Source organism: Ochlerotatus camptorhynchus, unplaced genomic scaffold (genome assembly GCF_037179485.1).
Source record: "Ochlerotatus camptorhynchus isolate MF236.1 unplaced genomic scaffold, CSIRO-AGI_Acam_v1.1 ptg000094l, whole genome shotgun sequence".
NCBI classification, from domain to species: Eukaryota; Metazoa; Arthropoda; class Insecta; order Diptera; family Culicidae; genus Ochlerotatus; species Ochlerotatus camptorhynchus.
The window spans coordinates 1,299,981-1,312,708 of record NW_027040584.1 but is presented as its reverse complement, the minus strand read 5'-3'; the positions used below and the strand labels follow the sequence as shown (position 1 = coordinate 1,312,708).

Genomic DNA, 12,728 nt, shown 5'->3' with positions numbered 1-12,728 from the left:
GATTCGGGTTGGGTACGTGTAATAACAAAATATGTTCGGGTTCAGGTCGGGATGTACTTTTTAATTAAAGCTTTTTTGAAGATAAAATTATGTTTAATTTTATTTCCTGACTAAGAACTACCGTTTAATTGATGTAATTTTCCTATGTTTGCATCAATATTAATAGTTGACATTGTTGGCCTTATTATATAAGTCGTGCCGAGCGTCACTTCGGCGCACTGTTCTAATTTGGTATTACCATAGAGGTAACTCTAAGACAAGTAGGTCCCGAAGAAACGTGCTCAACTTTTTGGCTCACCTCTGGTACTCTCTTCGGTCCCAAGCTTGTCGAATCACCCCTCGAAACATAGGAAAAACCAATAACCCCTCATTTTATCTGTCAAACTTTCATAGCGAATCAAAACAAACATTGCGTAGTACTAGAATGTCGACTAGAATAGGGTACGTTAATCGTTTGCTTGGGACCAATAGGCTAGTCAAGTAGTGAGCCAATTTAAAATCGTTAGTTTCATATTGATTGTTGGTATAACTTCTGTAATGAGCAGCTAAAACAAAAACATTTTTTTTTTACAAGGTAAAAAATAAATTTTAATATTACATCCAAGAGACAGATGACAGATGACTAACTGGCGAAGAAATCAATTAATTATTAATTATTAAAATAATGTGATTCGTTGTAACAGATTTTTTTTTAGTAGCTTGTGCCATCAGCCACTAGCTGGGCTAGTATTTTTGTTTTGATTTGGAGAAAGCTGATTTTGTGTGCAAAGAGTGAATCATTTTGTAATTTTTTTCTGCATTTCTGTTTTGAATAGAGTGAAACAGCTAGAACCAAAACATTCTAGTACATTTGATGAAAATGCTAGTACAATCCAGTAGAAGTGTTGCCATGTCGTACACTGAAAAATTGCAATAACAGTTTCGTCACCAAAGTTTTCGAGCCGGTGCGGCTGTCACTTCGTTTGTGGTGATAACGGCTCGGACAATGACCTGTTATAAGACCTGTATGTATGCTAAGATCTTTATTAGACAGGTCCAGGATTTTGTGGGTCACAGAAATGGTTGGATTGATGAATCGCTTCGACTGCCTAGCAATGGAAGTGTTCTTCCAGTTTTCCTCCACTTTTGAAGATTCCCTCGCTTTTAGCTCCATTCTAAGAGAAGCAGCCGATAAGCCACAAAAGGGCTCTGGCCCTATGAACTTATGAGATGATCCGAGCCTTGCTAGTGCATCAGCTCTTTCATTTCCGTCAATCCCGCAATGACCAGGAACCCAATAGAAGTTTGATTTTGACAAGACAATTTTTGAGGTGATTAAAAACACTCCCAGATAAATTTTGATGCACATGTCGCCGACTTTAAAGCATTTAGAGCAGCTTGACTGTCGCACATGATGCATATATTTGAACTCTTATAGTTTCTACGCAAAAGTATAATAGAACACTTTACAATCGCTTGGATTTCTGCTTGGAACACAGTTGGCCATCTGCCCATAGGAACCGATATGTCTATTCCTGGACCAGTTACTACTTGGTTGGTCAATTTTGAACCATCAGTATAATAAACAATCGATCCTGGACGAAGATCTTATCTTATCTTTCTTTATTAAAGAGCCATCGAACGAAGAAACGGACCACCAAATTGCCATGAATTGCACCAAGGCTGAAATACTTGAAAAAGTCGATTGAACTTGTAAAATAAAATCGTTTCGTCAGTTTGCGTGGAACTGCGCCACCATAGACCTCCGCTAATCTGATTGACACGTCATTCATATTAACGGAGTTCACTTTTTAATTTAAACTTCTAGTAACACTGTGAGTCCCTATGCGTATTTCTGGTATTTCTTGTTTTGTTTTGATTCTACTTTCCGTTTCACAATGTTCCATTTCGCTTCACTCCATTCCACGATCTAAATGACGTTTGAGCCATTGTTAATTTGCACGGCGTGCAGATTACCGGGGGTCCACGGTAATACCAAAACAGACCAGTGACCAGAAGTAACGCTCGACTCGACTTACATAGTAGGGGCTCTATTATGGCTGGAAAACATTGCTGCTTAGTTGTGTTTATGCAAGCTAACATAACGTTTACATTGAAAATATGTGAATACAAATAGAAGGGACTTATTCCAAAATCCAACGAAATTGCCAGAACCTTAACGACGTTTCGGCGGAGGCATCCGGAAGCCCTTCCGTCTCGATTTTGCCTCTATAATCATATTGGCCTGTCGCTTCAGATAGCTTCGCGACGGCACTTCCGCCTCGTCATCCGACAGGACAACCGTTGCTCCCGGGCCCGGTGAAGCGGAAGAAATCTGCGCCGTCGTTCTACCGGCTATCAAGTTCACATAAACCGGTGGATACGCCGGTGGTTTCTCTCGTTCCTCCTGCACCGACGAGGTTCCCACCGAAGGGCTCGTCACCGGAATTTGCAGCGCACTGGCCGGTCGCGGCGGTGGTGGAGGCTCAGCTTCGTCCTCGGATAGTCCACTGTCGACGTCGTTCGCCAGTTGACCGCTGGCAATCATGCCCAGCTTGATCTTCTCCTCCAGCATATTTCCCAGATCGTCCATGGAAATGTTCCCAGACGTGATGTCCAGCAGGTCCACCTGCTTGGTGGGCGTCCGGCTGCGCAAAAACTGCGCATCCAAATTTTCGTCAATCTCTCTCAGCGACAGCAGCAGCTCGACCAGCGAGTCTTTGATCGTATTAAACACATTCCGGGTATAATCGATCGCTTTCTCACACTCCTCTCGGCGTGCCTTTTGTTCCTCGATCGAGTTCCGGATTTTTTCCAGTTCCTCTTGATTGCTGAAATGAGAGACGGAGAGAGGGAGAGAGATATTTCGACGGCGGGGTGTTAAAAGTGTCCCACGCCCCATCATATGATTAGACAAGTTAGTGGTACTTACACATCGCTGTCCTTGACATCGGCAAACTTGAACGCATCCAATTGGGCCGTCATCAGCTCCCGTTGCGCTTCCAATTGTTTCTTCTCGTTCTCGGTGACCGTGCGAAGATACGTCAACCGGGCCGATGCTTCCCGTTGCGCCAGGAAACGATCAACGACCTCGCTCGCCGCGCTGACCCCTGGTCGTGGCATGTACATTGGTAAGGGGATGGGGTAGGGGGACAAGTTAATATTCGATTAGAGGAGGTTGATGACCAGTTTCATTATAGGCTCGTTAGGGACTAGTGATCATAGTTGACAAATAAAGCGTGGAAAATCTTAATTTCAAGCTAATCAACCGGTTCCCTAGTCTAGTGATGTAATTTAGAAGTCTCATTTGTGTTTTAGTGCTTAAAAAGGCTTCCGGTTTTTTCACCATACACGGTAAGAAAAAAGTACCCAAAAGTAGGTAAAGCGGGTCAAAGTAGTACTCATTTACTTGAGTGCAATTCGTGTGGCATTTTCGACTCGCTTTCTACCCAAAAGTAGGTAAATATTCTGATTAATAATTCTGACGAAACTCTGATACGAAATCAAATAGAATCTATCTGGGAGGAAATATAGTAGGAGGATGCCATGTGAACTTTGTAAGATTGCTTAGGAGAGTTCCTAGAGAGTTTACAGGACAATTCTGAAAAAATTCTCCAAGACAGCTCTGAGTAGAATCCTATGGCAATTCTAAGATAAATTCCATCGATATTTTAAAGGTTTTGTGAACTAGTTCTGAAAATATTTTGTGGGAAATTATGCAGAAAATTTAAATAAGGTAAGCAAGAACGATTGTTTGGAATGAGTTGTAGAGAGAATCCCAAGAGTTTTCTGGGGAAAATTTCCAAATCACAAGATCATTTAATAAAGGTTGCTGCCCTTAGTGCAAAAAGCTTTGGGAGAAGCCTGTTGCCATACTATTTCTCTATTTCTGGTCAGTCTGCCATTTTTGTTTTAGGATGATAACAAAACTGGGCGAAGGTTTCTCAGCAGGAAGAAGCGCTCATAAACGAGCCACAGTGCCACTGGCAAGTTGAAAGCTTAGTACTGCGAACTAACTCAAAATGCTTGTCATCTGGGAGCCGAGTCAAACTGTCAAACGGGAGCCAAACATTCAAAAGAGCTCAGAAGTCACGTAGGTAGTTACTGTTTGAACCACAATTAAAAGTGTTGCCACATACTGAAAACAAATTAAGAATTATAATTATAAAACTGTCGAAACAGGCGGTAGGCGGATAATGTAAATCATCGAGCGTGATGCTCGAAAAAGTGTTTTTATTTGATATTAATAATGCCAAAACTGGGTAGCTGAAACAAGAATGTAATCAAACTTTATAAGAGTCATGTGAGCTTTGTGGGCAGGTGCACTCCCATCACCATGTATACGTTATTTCTGGAGCAGAGGAGGAGGAGCCAAGGGTTCATTTGACAGCATGTATATACAATTTCGTGAGCTATCTCAGCAAAACAATTTGAAACTTCGGAAGATTTTCAAGATGTTTTCTAACTCACTTGAAACATAAAATCGGCTGAGTTCGCAGTAGTCAGGTTGAAAGCAACCTGAAAGCAACTTCGACGGCTCGTTTATGAGCTATTTTACCTCTGCTGAGCAGTTGCAGAACAAATATCGAAAAACAGACAAAAATCGTAGAAACAAGAACTTTTTTAGTTGGTTGGAAATGCTATCTAGCATGAAGCTTTAGTGTGATAATTTATTAGATAGAGAAAGGTCCGAAGAGGGTAGGTAGAGTATTGCAGTATGAAAATTGAATAGAAGTTTAAAATGAGCGAAGGGCCATTAATGCGACAGTACTAGCACCGACAAACCGACATGAATGATCATACAAAGTATCATCAAATTTCTGATCAAAGCACAAAACTGACATCTGCCGCCGTGTTCGCGAAAAATGTGTATCCTAGCCACAAACACACATACTAAATGTACGAGTTGGTTCGTGTCTAATCTATTCCGGGCAAATTATTTTTATCTAGATAACAAATTTCTATGGTTTTGACAGATGGGATCGCTGCACATTTGAATCCACCGTTATGGATTCTCGATCAAGAGTTAAGTTTTAGTTTCATGTCGGTTTGTCAAACGCACACTTCTTTACCTAATTCATACATTGATGAGGAGACTTGAAGTATTTTTTCAAATGCACAGGCAAAAAAGTGCGCTTCATGTTGATCATCGTCAAGCTTCGTCTACAATTTGGACTTCTACATCAACACATGTCAGGCAGCCTTCAGGTTCAATTGGTTAAACTTGCTGAGTTCGTTCCATTTTGTAAATTTTTATCTTTTCACCTTTTTGTGGTGCGCCGGTGGTTCTACCACCATCTACCACCGAACCCTAGTCGTGGCACCTTCAAACTAGGGAATCAGGATTTTCCAGTAATCAAAGGATCACATGTTAGTCCTTGTTACTTTTTATGACTTGATAATAGTGACAAGAATCGGGTAGTGACCAGTGCATTTCTATATTGTGTATTACAAATCAATAATATTGTTTATGTTCATAGATTTCACATAATCCTTTTCCCTTTGTGCTTCTCCTTTTCCGTTCCCTCTTCTCTTTTCAGAAAGCGAGGAATGGCGCTATAGCCATAAGTCATAAAAGGCTAGGACAAGAGTTGATGCTCATGCCCCAACCGTCAGAAGAAAATGGAGCATCAGTTAACCTTTCTTTGATGCTTCCAACGACCAATCATATCAGGCATAACATTTGATAACGGCACAAAAGCATTTGTAAACAAACTTTCTAAGGCCCTTTACACGTGAACCAAAGTACGCCCACGCAAACCAATACCACTTTCGGAAAGGTGATAGTTGCCCCTATCCGATGATATGATATGATCTACGTAGGGGGGGGGGGGGTTAAGAATTCCAAAAACCTGTTTAAATTCAATTGGAACGCTTCTCTGAATTCTCTAAACAGTTGCACCAGAATATACTTAGAATACTTCTCGTAATTCCATTGAAACCTTTGGAAAGATTCTCAGAATTTTCTTTTAATTCATTCCAGCATCCCACTCTAGCAGTATTCTCCAAAAATGTCCATAGACTTATGCTTCAGATTCGTTTTCTCCCACAAACTTCATAAAATTATCTTCAGGATGCCCTTGGAAGTTTCCTCTGTTTACTTTTAACTCGATTCAGGGTTTTCTTGAAATTCTACTCAAAACTATCTCAGGCTTCACATGAAATCTATAGTTCCTCAGAACTACCTTGAAAGCAGATTGCAATCGATGTTATTCCTAGAACTCCGTTGAAATTATGTCCTTAAAAAATTATAATAAAATTCCATGAGCCTTTAAAACTGTGTTAGGAATTTGACACCAGATTCTCGGAAATTTCTTGACGTATTATAACTTTCAAGTCCAAAATTTCAAAAACTTGTTCAATTTTTTTTTTTAGAAAATATGCATATTCAAGAACAAAAAAAAACTTTTCAGGCCTCTGCTTCTCATTGCTGAGAAGTAGGGGAAAAGTTGGCTTCGGCAATACCTTAACCTATTATCGTCAGGGGGATAAACAACGTCCTTGAGAGCTCAATTTTGGCATGTGGATTCATTGTGTTTCAGAGCAACTATTGGCCAAATTTGAGTTCTCTAGGACTTTGTTTACCCCCTGACTATAATAGGTTAAGGTACTGCCGAAGCCGACATTTCCCCTATTTGCTAAACACAGGCTTTACTGAAAATGCCTGTCTTGCTCAGCAGGAAATGTCACGCCAAAACTTCCTGCCATTATAGCAACCAGTGGCACCACTCCAGAAACCTACTGGATCGACCGCTTCCGGATCTGTGAATCTAAGCGTAGGTAAGGCTAGCTTAGCCTCATTGTCGTCTATGAGTTCGAAATGGAGCACTTCTCGATTCCGGCCCGTCGTTGATCCTCATTTCTACTAGCTTCTGGAACCAACATTTCTGTCGCAGGAGTCGGACAGTCAGTGCAAATCAACCGCAGACTGACGGCATCGACCAAAACTAGATCAACTACGTTCTCTGCTACATACAAAACCTGAAGTTCCTGTCAACTCCAATCAACGTTACATCATGGAAGATGCCAAACAACGTACCGCTAGCTGACCCGTATTTCAACCTCCAGGTATGATCTTTACCATAAGCTACAGTCTGGTAGTAGACTCTTCTTGAGAGCTGGGCTCCGACTGCTCGTCGAGACGTTCTTTTGCTGGACGATCTCAGGTCTAACTAATCAGCCTATTTCACTTTCACCGTCGTTCCACTAAGTCGATTCCAGGAAATTCCCACTTGTTCGCACGAACTCTTTGCAAATCACTAAAAGCAAATTTTCATTACGTCGAAAGTAACAAAGGTAAACAATGTCGAGCTATCAGTGTCAATCGATGCTCCTGCTATTACACTATATACTGTCCGAATATAGGATCACATCCCATTTTTAAATTTATTTACCAGTCAAATTGCTTTTTGACGTAATCACCTTCCGATCAAAATAGTTTTCGATGTTACTTAAGCCACCCGATTTCTATGGAGATGCCGTTTGACTTAAGTAACAGCGCTGAGAAACCCGTGAAAAGTGTACGTTCGTCGTTTCGCTTTCTCATTATTAAAGTGAATAAATCGAACTGTTTGTTGCTAAGATGATTTCGGTGGTCCTAAAATGATGAATGGGCTGCACGTAAGGAGACGTAATTGATAATTCTCCCGAATATCCTGGTAAATACACTTTGACTTAACTAACAATAGGGGCCACACAACGACGTATAATAACTTTTGACTTAAAAACCAGTATTTTTTAACAAGAAAGCTAGCGAATTACATTTGTATGATTAGAACCCTGCTATATATGTTAAACATTGCTATCACTATGAGATTATACGAGTTTAATTGAAAATAGGAATAACTTTTCGGTCATCAAAACAAAACTTTATTTTTCTCGGATTGGTGCGAATGTTACTTACGACATAATGAAAATTTGCTCATGAAATCATAGCCAACAGGATTGTTGACGAGAATTCTATTCGAAAATTCAGGAGAACTCCAAAGGAAATTATGAAAGAATTCCAAGATAATTCTGGGAAGCATTCAAGGAACTTTTGGAGCATTATCAGACTACTTCCTGGGGAGTAATCAAGATAATTTAGGCATAGAAACGGTTACAAGCAAGAAGATCACAAATTCAAAACCCAAGGATTGGAATTTTTCAAGATTCTTAGACTCCGAGGGCTACAAAATCGTGAGTCGGCAAAAAAATCCGGTCTTCACTAGGTCCCACCTCGAGCCATATAATTACAACAATACTAGCTGAAACATGGACACAACTTGGTGGCACAACTTATCAATTCGACAATAGCAAAGTGAGGAGGTGCGATGCGAAAACTGGCTCGGTAACCATAGTACCATAGAGGTAACTCTAAGACCAGAAGGTCCCGAAGATACGAGGTCAACTTTTAGCCTCAGCTCTGGTACTATCTTCGGTCCCAAGCTAATCGATGCACCCCTCGAAACATAGGAAAATCCACGAACCGCTTATTTTATCCGTCAAACTTTCATAGCGAATCAAAACAAACATTGTGTAGTACTAGAATTTTGACTAGAATGGGGTACGTTAATCGATTTGCTTGGGACCAATAGGCTAGTCAAGTAGAGAGCCAATTTAAAATCGTTAGTTCCGAATTGATTGTTGATAGTACGACGATAGAGGAAATGCTTCGCCAAGCGGCTGTTCATCATGGAGGTGCGGCTCAAACAGCGCCTGAATGGCATTCAGTTGCTGAATAAGAAATTTCCTCGTAAGCTACTCCTAAGATGGCAGTCTCATGACGGTGGATAGGAGACAACCTTAGGCTAACCACCTTCGAAGTGTATAAATGTTTTTGAAACTAGCAGAGCAATTCAACGAACTGGCCTTTTGCACCACTGAAAGTGCTCAGGATATTTAAAAAATCCCCGAAGTGGAAGACGTCTGTCCCTATAAAAGCCCATATATCCGTCCCAAAATTGCTCTCTTAAAAGGTATGCCTTTACATCCATTACCAAAGCGGAACTATACTGCATAAGAAATCTTCAAAATGTAAGCTAAGATTCCAGAGAATGCTGGGCAGCATTTATCTTAGGATTGATTAATAGAAATGCAGAGAGGTTTTTGAAACCGAGACCTGCTGAATTCTAGACGAAACTCCCCAAATATTGAAAGGGAATTTCCTACCTTCAACCTCCAGGACTCCAAAATATCAGATCGAATTTCTAAGCATTCCAGTAGAATTACCATAACTGTACACTGATTGACCGTTAAATGTAGGCTCTGTGTAAAACCATACGGCATACCAAAACAAAAACCTACCCAACCCCAACCATTACCTGTGGCATGCATCAACTTCTTGAACTTCCGCTCCATCTCCGATGCCGATTCCTTATCGTGACCGCTCGAATCCTCCCCGTCGCCCTTGCCTCCGGAATGATCCCCCGAAGCGGATAGGACACTTTCCTGATGCACCATCGTCTTCCCGGAGGAGAAAATCTTCCGCTCCAACCGTTCCAGTTCCAGCTTACGTTCCTCGACCTGCCGCCGGAAGTCCAGTGCCTGTTTCTCCCGTGCCTTGTTGGCATAATGCGTCGTCTGCTCCTGCCGCTGCAGGATCGACTTGGTATTGTCCCGCATCTGCATGGCTTCCTTGTGAACCGCTTCCAGCTTCGTAATCTCCGCTTGCTGCTCCGTAATGGCCTGTTCCAGTTCCAGCAAGGAACTTTCAAACTTCTCCGCATCCCTCATCAGCGACAGCTTGATTCCACGGTACTTCTTCCGGATATGCTCCGCCTCCATCCACTGAACCGAAGTCCGGTGGATCTCGTTCTCCAAGTGCGTTATCAGCTTCCTGTTGGCGTCCTCTTCCACCGTTTCCGGTGGGTTCGATCCATCCGCCTTGGAGTGTTTGTATCCTATCAACATGTGATACTGATCGAGCAGTTTCTTGTAGTAAATCTCCCGCTTCTTGTGCTTTGCCTCTACCGCATCCGCTTGCTTGTTCACATCGATGATCTTCAGGTCCACGATCTGCAGCGCATCGTGCACCGTCTTGGCCCCCGGCGGAAGCTGAATTCTTCGCTTGATTTCCTGGACATTCTTCTGCGCTTTGGCGCTGTTTGGATTGTGCAGGTAGGACAGCTTATTGGTCAGCTCGCGGACCTCCTTCTTCAGGTCGGAAATCTTCTCGCTTTGGGTCTTTCTCGAATCGGCCCACTCCTCGGTGTAGGCCTTCTTTTGACCCTCTGCCGAAGACAGAATTGAACTTGAATCGTGAGGAAAACACAGAAATTTTAAGTACTTACCAGCCAGCTGAACCTTCTTCTTGAGCTCGGCGATCTTCTTGTTGGTCAACGCTAGGCCCTCGCTGTTTAGTAGTGGCTTTGGAGTTGCCATTTTGCACTTTTCGCCGCAGGGTCCGAATTACGCAGTCTGAAGGTGGAAAAATTCCGAGATATATTTTTCCCCGTATCGATCTAACCACAAACGGTGGTTGACGGTCGACCCGTTGCCCTTGGCAATAGGGACAAGGAAGCATGGTTGCGGAATGCAATCTATTACAATTGTTTTGTCGTGGCACGTGTCTGTGTTTGGGTGTGCCGACTTTTGACCCTCGTTCCTTTGTTTATTTACTTGTTGCTTCTGTATATTGGAGCTACTTGTTGCTTCAGTGGCTGTTGGCATGTTTGGAAATAGTGGGAAGGTATGAGCTTACCTGTTGACTGGGGTTTTAGGTTGCATGTACCCAGATTCGTTACCACGAAAACAGTTTGTTTACATTCAAATTTTTGAAGCAAAGGCATTGTCAAGTTCGCAGATTTGATGGATGGGATGATTGCAAGTTGTTAGTATTTTTTAAAATATATTTCAATTGATTTTCTTTTCTGTTTTTCTATTCACAGGAGTTCTTCAAGATGAACGGCGTATTGTCGGATTATCCACAAATGATCTATTTATTCATCGGATTAGTGTTCTATACTTCATGTTCTTTTTTCCAGATACTCAAAACAATAAAACCTAGTACAGCCATTTGGTCGCCTTAAGGAACTAGGCTTTTAAGGAAAGTTTCTTTGGTTACATGGGTATTGGTATATGATTTAATTTGAAAAACACTAAGTAACTCGCAATGGAACATCGTCAAATACACATTGCAATCTTATTATTGTATTGATACCTAAGAGATGGTTTCCAGGAAATGAAATCCAGTGGAACACATTTTAAGGTTGGAACGACTTGCAGCAAACAGCGCACTTGGAATGCTTATAACCGAAATTATATTATGGTGATGTAATGTCAAATACGAAAGCTGGCCTTCCGAAATTGTTGGGTGATTTTTATGGCGACTTTACTGCCCGGGACTTTCGAGTTCTTCCAGCAGCCGCAACGATCAATAACAGGTTGAGGAAATGCATTTCAGTCGAAGTTCCTACTGATGATGGGAACCAATTACCATGCTGACAACGAAATGTTTAACTGGTTTAAACCAACCTAAGTCAGCTGACTGAGTTTATCGAACGACTCGAGAACGACGGAACGACTCGACTAACGGAAATGGTATGTTTACGTTGTTATAAAATGTGAATTAACCCAAAATTGCATTCTAGCGTTTGAATCCATTACACTTATCCTGAAATCGCAAAATTATCCCATTTGTTACATTTCCAGCCTGCCACCAAAATCAACATTCGGAAATACCTAAAGCTGGTTAAAGAAGCTACTGGGAGCTTAGAACTGTTCCATTTTTTGCTCTATTCCAATGCACATTTCCGTATACAAGATATGACTACCAAACGAAAGTGAGAAGAGCTGCGCAAAGAAAAAAATACTACATCGATGAAACGATTACCGCCAACAACGAGTCTCCTTAAGCAGTGGCTGTGTGAAAATGGCGCAAGGAAAACTGAAACTACAGAATCCGATGGTACGACGGATTTAATTAGAAGCTTAGTCATCTACATCTCAGAGAGTGATTGGAAGATTTGAGAAATTATGCCATTCGTCTTGCATGCTTAGATGACAAATTTAGATAGGACAATGTTTGGAATCGATAGAAGCACAGGTACAATTGACAGATCTGGTAAGATTTTGATGCCAGTAAGGCACGCACAAGCTTCTTTTGGCGATTCTCCTTTGTTAAACGCTGTGAAAAACTACTCTGAACTAGACGATGATGTCTCATGAGGATGGTGGTTTTGAGTTGATAGAGAAGATGGAACGCTAGTGAACATCCAGGATGTGTAGTGTAATAAGGTTATACCATAGAGGTAACTCTAAGACTAGAAGGTCCCGAAATAACGTGCTCAACTTTTTGGCTCAGCTCTGGTACTATCTTCGGTCCCAAACTAATCGATTCACCCCTCGAAACATAGGAAAAACCAATAACCCGTCACTTTCTTAGCGAATCAAAACAAACATTGCGTAGTACTAGAATTTCGACTAGAAGGGGTACGTTAATCGTTTGCTTGGGACCAATAGGCTAGTCAAGTAGTGAGCCAATTTAAAATCGTTAGTTTCGTATTGATTGTTGGTTATACTTTTTACAGATTAGGTTTCAGCTTCCACGCAGAGAAACAAGGCGTATTATAATCAAATACATTGCATTTTTAATTCAAACTTATGCTGTTTTGTTGATTCACAGAAAAAAATCTTTGTTTCTAATGTATAGCAGAGTTCATTCTACAAAGTTGTTATTACAAACGAAGACCTTGCTTTTTGATTAAAACAAATCTTTTGGAAATGATCTGATTTTTTGTCTATGTGTGGACCACAATTTTATAGAAAAA

The 12,728-nt window shown here is 41.3% G+C and overlaps 1 protein-coding gene across 1 annotated transcript; it reads right to left on the bottom strand.

The window, feature by feature from the left end:
* Nucleotides 1-2,142: 2,142 nt before the first annotated feature.
* On the bottom strand, nt 2,143-10,388 carry CCDC151 (Coiled-coil domain containing protein 151). The gene is made up of 4 exons (XM_065218880.1): nt 10,251-10,388; nt 9,282-10,190; nt 2,912-3,089; nt 2,143-2,810 (listed from the first exon to the last, which is right to left on the bottom strand). Exons 1-4 carry the CDS (start codon nt 10,339-10,341, stop codon nt 2,156-2,158), a joined length of 1,833 nt encoding a protein of 610 aa, XP_065074952.1. The 5' UTR covers nt 10,342-10,388; the 3' UTR covers nt 2,143-2,155.
* Between the last annotated feature and the right edge of the window lie 2,340 nt (nt 10,389-12,728).

Excerpts from the sequence above, each read along its gene's own strand:
- CCDC151 (XM_065218880.1), bottom strand. The coding sequence starts at position 10,341 with ATGGCAACTCCAAAGCCACTACTAAACAGCGAGGGCCTAGCGTTGACC. Across the intron at positions 10,191-10,250 it reads GAAGAAGGTTCAGCTGGCTG|AGGGTCAAAAGAAGGCCTAC; the intron begins GTAAGTACTTAA and ends TGTCTTCGGCAG. Across the intron at positions 2,811-2,911 it reads GATGTCAAGGACAGCGATGT|CAATCAAGAGGAACTGGAAA; the intron begins GTAAGTACCACT and ends CTCTCATTTCAG.